Raw genomic sequence first — 13,360 nt, 5'->3', positions numbered from 1 at the left:
TTCTAAAAAATTTTCAAAACAAAAAAATTAATTTGCCTGAGAATAATTCGTTTACTTCTGCACATGATACACAATAACTTTTCATAAATCATAACACATTACACATTGCACACCATTAATAATCTGGAGGTCAATGATCGACAGGGTAGACAAAGCGGTCCACCACAAGACCACAAACAATGACAAGTTAACCATGCAGTTAACCCACTGTACATCACTTCATGTGTGTTGGTGTGTGAATAGGCAACCAGTAATACGTTCACGTCTCGCGCGCTTGTATAGCAAATTGCATACGTTAGCATATGTAGGCAGTTAGCAACACATGATTATCCAATCGTCGGCAGACACGCGGCGCGATTAATGGCCGCCTCTCTGTTGTGTGCGAAGCGGAACGGAGTGAACTGATGTGAAATTATGACCGCGCAAAGGGATGAGGTCGAGTTGATTGTATGCAAATCGAATATTAACACGATGTGCACGGACGTGATATTGATTTAATAATTAAATTGATTCTGCGCGGTTTTAAGCAAAATTTCGGTACTTACTTGACGGACCAACTCGCCAACCATGCCGTCCCATCCACCTTTGACTTCGGCGTTCTCGGACCCGTATTGACCATCTTTTACAACACGAATTTGATCTGTGAAATATTAAAAAGAGGAGAATTGTGGTTATGTTTTGACATAACCTAGTATTTCGTCTAGTCTATTGCTTACAGTTGATGCCTAGTTTTTTGGCGATGAGCTCGGCGAGATCCTTGCAGTATCCCTCGAAGCGATCGTTGCCGTTGAGGATCTCACCTGCTTCGGGCGTGCGGAGCATGATGTAGGGCTCCTCCTGCGGAATAAAATTACGTTTTGCGTCAGCATTCGCAGGCACGCAGCGTAAACGTAAAAAGTTGGCACGGCGACAACTTTCCCCGCCGCCCCACACACACACACACATATCAAGACACAAAATTTGTTCTTCTGTGTATTCTGCAGCGGCTGGTGCTTGAAGCGCCCTCTATGACATTTGGCGTGTGGGGTGGCTATTATACCCAGGCGCCCGGGCACTCGAGGCCTTTCGTAGACTTTATTAAATATGTAATGTCGACGAGAGTTTGACTGCAGGCGAATGCAGGCCGAAAGATCGTGGTGGTGTGTGCGCGCGGGCGAGTTAATGCATCGTGAAATTGGGTGGAATTGGATGCGACGTTGCGCTTTTGCACCCTCAGTGATTTTTCCATTTCGTCGCTTGAGCTTTGAGCACGGCATTGAGAGTTTTGCACCTTGTGCTGTTTGTTCTCTGAATTTCACGATGCAGCGCACACCACCACAAAAAAAAAACAAATCCTGCGATAATTTATTGATGAATTTGCGGTTCAATTTATAGATATACATCTATATCTATATATATCTCAAAAAGTATAAAAAAATATATTTCAACGAATAAAATTCTAAAGAATGTATTAAAAAATAAACGCGTAAAGAGTTCATGTGGTTGGTTAGGTTTTGTAATACTTTGTTATGTTCTGTGTGCAAATGCAATGTAAAAAGCGCAAAATGCGAAATATTTGCGCAATCCAAGCATTAAACGCTAAATGCGAACGCACATGCTACTCGACAATAACCGCAGCAAGGGTTGCCACCACAGACGTCGAGGTGCCTTGGGGCTAATGCGAAATTAAACGCTCCTGCAACGCTCGAATCGATCACAATCGGCGAATAATACCCACTCAGCGATACGCGCGAATGCATTCCACTCAAAATACCATTTTCATTTCTTTTTTCAATCTTTCAGCGATTACAGCGTTAAAGTAAACGCCACGTTAACAATTTAAAGTTAGACTACCACCATAACACGCAATAACCTCAAAAAAACTTACCACAATAGTAGTGACGATATAAGTCCTGTTACGCTCAATATGCGCAGTAGGCTTAAGTCGAGTATACTTAGCAGCAACCGGAGCAAAACCAGTTTCATCACTCCACTCAGCAACTTTCACCATGGCGCTGTTCACAGTCATCTCCACAACGTGCAGGGTGTAATTCTGACGGCGGCCATCTTCGGAGAAACGAACTTCACCAGTGATGCCTTCCAATTCAACCTTTGATTTAATAAAAAAAAATGTTAAAAATTTACTTTAAACTGAAAAATTGAGTTTTTTTCTTCATAAAACAAGTTTTTTTCGTTGGTAAGTTGATGTTCATAGGTCAGAGGTGGAATATGCAATCTGGGAGTGGTAATATTAACACGCGAACATCATCGTATCTCGCCGCCAACCGCAGCGCCTCAATCTCGACGCAAAACGAGCAGCGCGGTGTTAAAATGAAGAATGAGAAGCGCCACAACAACGGATGATATTATCTCCTTTGTTTGCCGTGTTTACTGCGCGCATTTTTTTCCTCCGCTTGCTTTTATTTTGATACGCGCCTTTCGCTCGGCGATGAATACGAGTAAATACGTCCGTCGGCGTAAAATTTCAGGTTAGGTAAACTTAACAACTAAAGAATAGCATTTTATTTTGTTTGTACCTTCCTGAGCAGACGAGATATCTTATCACCGTGCTCCCACGGCGTGACCCATCCACCGGAGGTGTTGCAATCCAATGCCTTGGCTGCAGTTGTAGCATTAGACACGGCGGTGGACCCAGCAACACCAGCAACCCGCCTCACATTGTTCCTGAACACGTCCGGCTTCTTTCGCAGCAGCTTGTTGAACGCCTCGACGAGCACGAAGACGGCGTCGTACATGAGTGCTGCTTGTGCACTGACACTCTCTTTACCAGCACCAGCCTGGGCGGCTGGGTCCAAGCGTTTCCATCCTTCAAGGAACTCTTTCACATGTTTACGCGTGCCGTCCACTATACGGAAACCTGTGATGTTTACAGCGCCATATTCAATCACTTCCGTTTCCCATCGGTCGTCCATAACCTATAACAATACAAAACATAACCTTAAATATGTTTTTTTTTGTAAAATTAACCTCAAATTTAAGCTAGAAACATGTTTTTATTGTTGGTATCAACAATAAACATTATAATTTATTAAATCCTAAAGTGGTTGCGTTCGTTGCGCCACCCTTTGTGCGAAATAAAAGCAAGCAAGCGTTTAATACATTTTTGAGTACACTCGATAACATTAAATCTGCATAATATTTCCTTAATGATAATGCTTTCCGATTATATTTGTGAGTTGCGTGATTTCGCCGTATAAAGCAACCACATACCGCCCGCAAACTGCGTGTTTTCAAAAAACCACCCCACAAAACAAAAAGTTTTCAATTGTTATTTATTTTCGGCATTTTTTTGCAACAATCAGTGAAAAAACGTTCAAATAGCAAAGTCTATGTTGATCGTAGGACAAAAGAGGGCGCATTGGGGGGTTTGGAGGTTAGGGGCGGCTTTTTTACTAAGAGTTAAAGTCTTTTAATGACTATGCGGACATTGTTCGACTTGTTTTCGGCCACATGCGAATATGAAAGTCGGAAAAAACGTGCACGAATAGAAAAAGTTTTCGCCACGCGTCGTTATTACGACGATGATATATTTATGAGTGAACAATACGCATGTTATCGCAGGGTGTTATCAAGATTGCTGAATGATAGTCATCGTCAGTGGGCGGGGCTTAATGGCGATAACTACTGCTGAATGAATAGGTAACTCTTAAATATTACACATTTTGATGTGAGTTGTGTTTTTTTCTTATGTTTTGCTATTTTTTGTGTTATTCCTACTCAAACATTTATTTTACAATTCGTGAAGTGCTAGTCTGTTGGAGGGTGCGAGTGAGGTTATGTATGTGCTCACGGGCGGCCATTTTTCGCATTTCGCCGGACTGGGAAGTCAAGGGGCGCCGAATGTAATACATAACTATTTATTTCTGACGTTTTTCGCTTGTTTTCGGCCGCTTATATATTTCTCGTGTGCGCTGGCATGACTGAGAAATACATGTGTTGCAAACGGACACGAAGCGAAAATGAAAAATTACACGCTGTCGCGCGACCGCCACCGCGCCGCACTGGACGACGCAATATCGAATGTCCTGAAAATATCGCATTCGACTGCTGCGCGACTGCGAAGTTATGACCAGAAGTGCCTTCAGTGTTCTTTCAGCTCGTTTCGGCTGGAACATTTTGTAAGTAGTACGCGCGCGCACACACAGCGCGCCTAGAAACGACGAAATCAAGATTTTTATTTTATTTATGTTTTCTTTTATTTATTGTGCGCGGAATTTCTTTGTTTTCGTGTCGCTACAGTAAAAATTTCTTTTGTTGAATTTGTTGATTAGTTATTGCCTACGTATGTACAAATAAAATAAAAAAAATATGTTCGGTATAATTTTTAAAAGCATTGTTTTCACCCCGCTGTTTGCGAATGTGTGGATTTTATTTGTTAATTCATTGTGTGCGCGCTTTTCTTTTCTCATCGTCGGGAGGCCCGCCGCGCTGGCGTCGAAGCGATTACGCCGACTGAAACTAAAACGCATGAGCGCCCATAAACGTAACTATGATTAATGAAGATTTTAAAATAAATGCTGCATGCACTGCGGCGCGCGCGTTATTAACTCGACGCAAACAACAGCCTCGCGCGCGATTAAGCGAAAGCAAATTCACGACGCGCACATGCACTATAATGAAAAATCCACATAATTTCATGCGAAACAATAAAAATAAATGAAAGTAAGAGAGACGTACGACATTGCGAGTGAATTAAATTTTCGGAAAAAGGAAGAAAGAACAAAACACAAATGCGCAAATCAAACAAAGCGACGTAATACGAGTGGTCGAGTGCAATTGTCGCGTGGAGAATTTATTAAAATGCACAAACATGACAAATGAACGCATAAATAATACATGATTTGTTTGGTGTATATTTGATTGATGAATATCGTTTGACATTTTATATTTTTGCCTGAATTTTAATTTCCAGCAAAATTATTTAGAAATTGGGTAAAAAATATAATAATATTGCCTAGGCAGTATAGTTTATGCATGAAATCGAGCAGATTTACTTAAATTTATGAAAATTGTATTAAACTTGACTTTTGTAATGCCAAACAATCAATTTTTCGTTAATTTTACCAAAAAATGAGAAAATCAACAAAAATCTGCTTAAATTTTAATTTCTAGAAAAATTGCTAGGAAATAAACCATAAAATATTGTAATATTGCCTTGACAGTATAGTTTATGTGTAAAAATGTGTAAATTTGCTTGAATTTATAAAAAAATTCTACAATTTTATTTTAAAAAACACCAATCAAAACTTCTTTTTCAAAATAACACAAAATCATCAAAATAAAATTCCCTGACAGAAATTGCGACTCAATTCCTTTTTCACCTTTGCATCATAGGCGGAATTATAATAAACTTGATCGATTCCCATCTTGACTTCGTCACTCGCAGCGTTTATATTTATTTCATGATGTATTTTTATATCCATATGCTCGCATTCTCGATATGTGCTTGGAAAAGTCGGGAAAACATCGCACGACGTAATAAAACCGCGCGCTCGCATCCCCCATATCGATATCCTGCAGACTCCCGATGCAAGCAAGGCACAGGTAATTCTGATTTTTATACCCGTGTATTCCTAGCCGCATGTGTATACGATTTATATGCGTTCGATTTATGAGCGCGACCGGCGTTTACGTTGGCCACAATAATATTTTTACGATAATCAAGGGGTCGTTACGGTGGCGATTCTCGAATGCTTAAAATGGCCCCAAATGGCGGAAATATCCATATTACAGCGTGTTTGCATTCGTTTGTTTCAATTATATGTGTATTGATACTGATTTATTTGTTTTGCGTAAAGTATTGCCATCTATTGACTAAAAATGACTAAAAGTGGGGTTATGTTTGTATTTTACATAACCTATAACCTTTAAAATATAATATAATGCCTGTTTTTTATTCTGGATTGAAAGACAAAACAGAAAAACACTCGTTAGTATTAATAATTCAATGGTAAAGGTGAAAAGGTTGCTTATTAAGTCAATGTACAAAAAGGAAAAGTTACGACGAAAAAAAAACATCAAAACAAAGGCAGGAAAGACATGAAAAACATCATTAAAGCATAATAATTGAAGTCTGAAAGTTATGCTGTGATTTCAATGGTAAATTATTGATATGTCGCAATGCACTCATTGTCAAAACATAAAAAAATAAAAAAAAACTTTCTTTTGAGATTAATTTTTTTCATAATTTTGTTAATAATAAAACGATTTCATTACAAACTTAATATTTGGTGCGTAATTTTAATGATGCTATCATAAAACGTAAAAATGTAAAAAATATATCAAGAAAAACGCACGCGATGCGACACACTAATTCACAAACAAAAAAAGAGTTTGCCTAGGCAAATGAGTAAACAAGCCACCCCTTTCTGGCTGACGTTTGTATCAGCGGGTGGGTTGAGAGTACGCAAACAAACACGAAATTAAATGAGCGCGCGCCAGCACGACAAGAACACGGAAAGTGTATACAAGGCTTCACAGTCCGTTCAGTTAAAATGTTTCGAAACGTTCGGAAATGTTTTGGCGGCGGGCCGCGCGTTTAGGTTTGTACTAATCGCGCAAAGTTGTAAGTTGCAAACCGGCAAACATCGGACACGACAACAGACAGCCGACAAGAAAATACGAGAAAGACGAGCGCCAACGCAACGGACAATGGGAAATGCGTTTTGTTGTTGGTGTAAGAGACAAGCCGAGAGGAGAGAAGAGAAGAGTGCGGAGTAAACGTTTGTTTGTGTTTGCGGTTTTTGGCGAAAAGTTTGTCGCAGCGCGCGCGTGCGTAATTTGCTGTTGGGATTTTCTTAATTGCCTACCGAAAACCCAGCGAGGATTCAAATATAAACAAACGAATTATTAGGTAAAATATGCGCGCTAGTTGGTAGAACCCGCAACGGAAACAAATAAAACAGAAATAGTTACAAAGTATTAACGTTTTTTTTTCACGTTAAAAGCTTATATGACGACGATTTAATTTTTTTTCAACTTTTTATTTTATTTACATAAAATTATTGTCTAGAACTATCGTGCGTTTAGAGTATTACCCCCTCCACTCTTTGTATATTGTAACTTATAACCGTAACAAACATAGTAGGCAGGTGTAAGCAAAAAAAAAAAATAAAAAAAATTCTCTGCGGAATAAAATGAAATAAAAAAAAAACTACACATACGCTTTCCACAGTACTAGTATAGTACAGTAGGGAAATGAGGCTTAGGGTTGAATAAAAAGAACCTTGACACGGTTAAATCAAACTCACATAATAACGTCGCGCATATTAATAATCTCAGCTACTAACCTAACTTAAAAAATTTTGTTTTAAAAAATTTTAAATTTTTTATATTTACATAAATATATTTTTTATTAATATGTGAGTGAGCGCGTCGATTTGCAGGCGCTTAAAAGCGCACTTTGCTAAAGAAAAGCAATTCGCGCGCGTGTTTGTGGTTTTCTTCTTTGTGGAGTTTAAGGGTTGGCGGCTGGGTGCGCTAATGCTTCGCTTAACGCTCGGCCGCATCCAGCGAGACGACGTGCATATATCCACCGCCCCCGAAAATGATTTATGTTTGTCGAAATGAAAATGAGCGACTGACTTACATAATTTCCGTTTGCAATTTGTCTTGCTCGACGCGAAGCGTAGAGACACCGTAACGCGAGTGTAATGTAGTGACACGAAGCAATTTTTTCCCTTCTCAACTTAAAATATGAGGCTTAATACGCATGAATAATAATAATAATATTATTATCATTTCCGGTTTAAAATGCTAATAATATTAATTTTTGTATGTGATGACATCTAGCGGTTGTTTTTGCAAATGCCGCGTGCGGAATCGAAAACGAGTCGAGACGTTATCGACTGACGACGTCGACGTCAAGCATATCGAATGGCAAATTACGAGTTCATAACTTTATTAACTCTCCATTCCACCCTTAGCGGCAGAGGGCCCGTACCAGCCCCTATTCCTTGCTTGCGTGCGATGTCCTTCCATCTCCCCACCCACCCAACCACCCACAACCCAACCCCTGCTGCGTCTTGCTCATCACTTCGTACACCTTGGGAGTCGACTTGCACCCTTCTTCTCGTTTATTCTCGTTTACGGCGTTTACTAATACAAAGTTTCACCCTCGACGTCGTTGATGGCGTTGTTGATGTTGCACTCTCCGTCCTCTTTCGGCTTCCGTTTCGCCGGTCGTGATTTCCGCCCGGCTTTGTCTATCGCGCGTGACAAGATGCTGAGTGGGGCGGCGGCGGCGTCGTCAGGACGATGACGGCACGACGTTTCGATAAAATATAATTAAATATTTATTTGGTTAGTTTATAATGTCGGTTAATTAAGTCGACGTCGACGATGTGGGCCGGAAATAAATATATATGGGGGTAGAAGTTGTTATTTTGACTTTGTATCACTTTGGATTTAATCAGTAAACACAAACTTAATGTTAAATTAATTTCTGCATGTTTTTGTGTGTAATGTTGAAGTGAAAGCTATTTGACGAGAGATGGCAGTAGTTGAAGAGTGTTTTGTTTTTTTGAATAAATGTTTGTATATCCAGGACAATTTGAATTGCCTGCGGGAAGAGGAAAACAGTTTACATAGATAGATTTCGCGTGAAAAACCAGAAAGAGAGGAAAGTGTAAAAGTAGAGCAAACGAGTGCACGAGCAGTCGAGTACGAGTAGGTGGTTCTAAAAGGAAGAGATTTTTGAAAACTTCCGCAACGATTAATCGTTTGCTTTTTCCTTTCTGCAGTTCCGCGCTGCTTTTTACAATCGTGTTCGCGGAAAAACCTCCGTGCACTAAATAGTAAAATTTTCAACTCGAAGTTTTTAACTTTTTTTACGTGTTTTAACGCTCCAGCTGTCATCGCGCATGCAAAAAATTACGCAAAACTGTAAAAATATTTAATCTTTGGTTCTCGGTAAGAAAAATTTCTGCTTTACGCTGAGTAATTATTCAACTAATATTTAACCTTCAATTTTTTGCGATGACACAAAATAACTGATTATAATTTTATGCTAAAATAGTTTTTTTCTTTGCGAATGTCGAAGAATTTGTATGCAAAACGGCGATATTTTTGAGCATAATTATGATGGGTTAAAATATGGCACTGGCGGCTGTCATAAATCTACGTCGATTTGGACGACGAGGACAAAACCCGTTGTCGTTCAGTCATTAGTCATCCGAGTGTCTCATTACAATTTCTGCGCAAAACTAGCATTGTTAGTTTTAACGCAATCGCAGTCAAAACGTAAGTTTAAATTTAAATCAACTTAACGGAAACAAAATTAAGTCGAGTGCTTTAAAATGTCTGTTAAAACATTAAAATTTGACAGATTTGAACGTAGAAATACTTGTTATGCCCTGAAAATCTCTGAATTCCCCGAAATAAATAAATTATTTGTCATTTGAAAAGCAAACGAAATAAAAGGATGAATCGTTGCTGCTTTAATATTTAAATGGGAGCACAAAGTAAAAGATCAAGCGCAACGTGAATTCGAAGCGCAGGGCGACTCAATCAATGTCGTCTCGTGCACCGCCCTCGCCGCCCCCAGCGACGACGTAAAACGATACAACTTCACCAACGACGCGCCACCGGAAATCGATTCCTTACTTATTCATTCGATATTTATTCGTTTGCACAACGAAAGAGAAAAAAAAACACACACAACAATAATAACTCAAACAAAACATAACCTCAACTTTAACTGTCAAAAGTGTCAAGAGAACGCCCTCTAGGCCACCAGTGTAATATGCTTAATGTTGTTGTACTAAATAACAACACAGAAATTAAGGTCAACCGCTTTTCCAGCGAGCGTGTAAAAGCTCATTGGAATCGGTAACAATGCGTCAATTGTTCAAGACCATAACCTTGGCTAAAGCTTCGACACATTTTTATTATCGCCCTCGATTTACCGTTGCATGTTGTGTCTGAACGGACGTACTACATACACAGGCGGAATGCACTCGCGTCGATTTCATTGTCTGCGTCAATCAAACTCGACAAACAAATCAAGTTTTTCAGGTCATCGATTAAGCGTGGCGTGTGTGGCGCGAAGGTCCTTCCGATCCGACTTCGATCCCTGCCCTATAAGTGCAACTCTAACTAAACTTGAACCGCACCGCAAAATCGATGCACAATAATTTTACTCGAATGCTAGTCGAGTTGTTTACTAGCGTAATATCGGTAAACACGAAATGTATTCCGATACTGTCAAAAAACCGTGAGTTACATTAACACAATTACATTATTTATTAACCTACTTTGTTTTACTTTGTAGTTTTTTCGTAAAAATGTATTTAATTTTCAGTTTCTTGATTTTTGGACTTAAATTGTATTTTAATGTAAAGAAAAATGCTAAAAATGCACTTTTGCGCCATCTGGGATGTAATTATGTAACTAAAATTACGTTTAAATATCTATTCCAACTTTCAAGCCATATTTAACACTCTTTAAGTAACAATTTTAAATATTTTAATAACTATTCCTATATTCCAAGCTTAGACAAATTCAAAAAATTAAAAATCATCAAAAACCGTTCAGCCGTTCTTGAGTTATAAGCGATGTAACTAACTAACACAACCAAAACCTGAAAAATTTTAATTTACAAATTAAACTGTACTCACCAATCCCGAGAGTAGATAATGATAAGTTCGTTTGCCCAACGCGACGTCCCGTACATGCCCAACAACGATTTCTTTCGCCATATCCGCCGAACAATCCAACACAACGTATTTATGCTCCCAGCGTGATTGTTCCTCAAGTCCTCTTAGAAACATCAATGCCTCGCTGACGTTGGTGATGCGGCGCACCGTCGACACTTGAAAACTTTCCCCGGTCGGACTTAAGCCCTGGTAGATTTGCTGCAGACGTAGTAAACCTGTAAACAAGTTAGATAGACTATACTTGAGGTTAGGTTGTGGTGGTTTTCATAAATGTGCGATGGCGAGATGGATTCGTTGCACATCTCGCATCCGTCGGCCGGATGAACGTTCGGGTGGCGCGGGAGGATAATGATGATGATGATGGCGGCGGCGGCGGCCAGCCGCCAAGCTAAAAACGAGCTACAAAGATAAACAAGGAAATGATGAATTGTTATTAATGGATGGGTAATTGCCGGTGTGCGCAATGATTGATTGCGTTTTAAAAATCCGCAGACAGAGTTTTTCACTCTCGCAGAGAGTACATAACCTTAAAAATGTGATTTAACTTATTTAAGAAAACGAATATAAAATTTAACGAACCGCTGCATTGAAAAAAGAAATAAAAATTCATTTTATTTATTTTATATCGATTTATTTTTATCGTCGGATTTTTGGTGGGAGCCGCTGATTGATTTCCTGCGCGTCGTCTGACAGCGTCGTTTTTCATTTCGCTTTACTTATAACTTGATTGGAATTTATTACGCCCTTCCTTGGAAGACTTGCCGCTGTCGATATATTCTCATAGGTTTTACTTCCGTCGCCGCCCGCGCAGCCGCCTCCAGTAAAGCGCTTTCATTATTTCGACGCGTTGCGATTCGTCCGTCCATTAATCTATTAATTTGTTGCGCGATCTACGAACACGGACGTAATTAAACCGAGATGTTCAATTTCGCCGAAATTGTCAAAACTGCCGCTATTTTAATAAGAAAATCAAAAAGAAGCAGAAAAGTGCACTTAATTTCTGTTTGGAAATTCCGCGCGCAACTAAGCGCAGTTAATGCGAACGATTTCGGAAAAAAAGTAGATAATGATGGTAATTTCGCGGGCGTAATTTGGTGATATCGGTAGCAAGCTTGCCGCCGCCGCTGCTAGTGAAACTACCCCGTTCCAGAGCAAATGTGATTGGAACTGTGCGTGTTCTGCTCGGCTACAACTTTTTCTTTTCCACCTCAGTCCGTCGTTTGTATGTGTAGCATTTTTTTTGTGCTTCTTTTACTCTTTCCTCACTCTGAGCACGAGCATTTAGCTTCTTGGCGTGCGCGAAACTTCGCCATTTGGAAATTACTTCGGTCGATTCTTAACTTAACGCGAAGCGAAAACCTCCGCTACTTAGTGATACTTCTTTCGCAGAAAAGAAAACTTTTCTTTTGCGGCCGAGCTAAGAAAATCTCGAGCAAATAAACACGAAAATCATTATGTGCACGTTTAATTACGAAATTTCTGTGTTCTATGCTTTCAATTCACTTTTAATGCGTATTTATTTAATATTCTGCCTGCGACGGCATTAATTACACTATGCCATGTTGTATTAACTTCGTTTACTATTAGTGTGTATATTTTTTTTAAGCAAAGATTGCTTTTATTCATAGTTTCACTAATGGTGGAGGCGCCGGGTGAATAACAGCTAGCAACATTATTTAATGCTTTTTGAGCGTCATTATCATGGTAAATATCTACATAAAATACATTTTTATCTCTGTTTATCACAAAAATAATTTTTGATTTTTGAAAATGCATTAATTTTTAATAATAAAACAATTTTTACTATTTTTTCAATTTTTCTACTAATAATATTATTTCCTCAACAATTTATGACATATTGAATGTCATAAGGCAAATAATAAATAATGCAGCACTTTTTTAGCTTATCATTAACATGGCAAACAAGCAATATTCATAATTGAGGTTATGTTAATGTAATAATACTTTCTGGTGTATTGTGTCATCCTAACATGTCGAACAATCAATGTCACCGTCAATTACGGTCGTTTCCTTCGGCAGGAAACACGAAATTCGTAAAAAGCGTAGGCACACAACAAATGGCTGACCAAATAAAACATTCTTTTTTATATTTTTACGACCGCCTTGTGAATAATACACTTTCTGACTACTAAAGAACTAAAGTAGCGCATAACAATTTTTGTTTAATGTTTTATGCCTTGGTGATTTTTATGTGGAATATTTGTGAAAATATTTAATATGCAATATTATGGTGGTTGTTGTGGAGTTATGTCGTATCATGCTTGGGGGGCATACGTAACAACCCTAACTATACTAACTACGCTAACCACCTTGCTCTGCCCAGGTGTGTGAATAGAGTTTTAGAGTCTTAGGACTGCCGCTGCGGCTATAAACATAACGATTTAATAACAACGCACTACCACTGCTGGCGTCGGTTTATTATCGGCGTACGTGCGTCGTTTCGCTGCGCCAATCATTTTAACGCTGCATTTTATATGCGAATTTGCACCACACCAGGCTTATTATTACAATAAAATACGGTAAAATGCGGAGTTTAATGATCGAACGTGTTTCGGCCTTAATTTATAGGTTAACGTTTAATTTTAGGTTAGGTTCCTAAATAAAAACTATTGACAAATATTCCATAGAATATAATTTTATTAAAACATTTGCTCTTTCAACTTTAGTTTGTTTGAAATTGAAAT

At 38.8% G+C, this 13,360-nt stretch overlaps 1 protein-coding gene across 1 annotated transcript in view; it reads right to left on the bottom strand.

Annotated features, from left to right (window-relative positions):
- Positions 1–13,360, bottom strand: part of LOC135794955 (glutamate receptor 1-like) — a 34,457-nt gene that overhangs the window by 8,943 nt on the left and 12,154 nt on the right. The window contains exons 4-8 of the mRNA XM_065306460.1: positions 10,617–10,870; positions 2,517–2,915; positions 1,868–2,089; positions 717–837; positions 546–640 (exon numbers count right to left, since the gene is read on the bottom strand). Of these exons, the coding sequence (XP_065162532.1) occupies positions 546–640; positions 717–837; positions 1,868–2,089; positions 2,517–2,915; positions 10,617–10,870 (1,091 nt within the window). The remainder of the gene's footprint in view (positions 1–545; positions 641–716; positions 838–1,867; positions 2,090–2,516; positions 2,916–10,616; positions 10,871–13,360) is intronic.

Source organism: Atheta coriaria, unplaced genomic scaffold, assembly GCF_025399875.1.
Source record: "Atheta coriaria isolate IRGN ID8LTWV9N9 unplaced genomic scaffold, Caltech_Dcor_3.1 hic_scaffold_6_pilon, whole genome shotgun sequence".
In the NCBI taxonomy this organism is placed as follows: Eukaryota; Metazoa; Arthropoda; class Insecta; order Coleoptera; family Staphylinidae; genus Dalotia; species Dalotia coriaria.
Note: the sequence above shows the minus strand (reverse complement) of the source record. Positions and strands in the feature narration are given on the sequence as shown.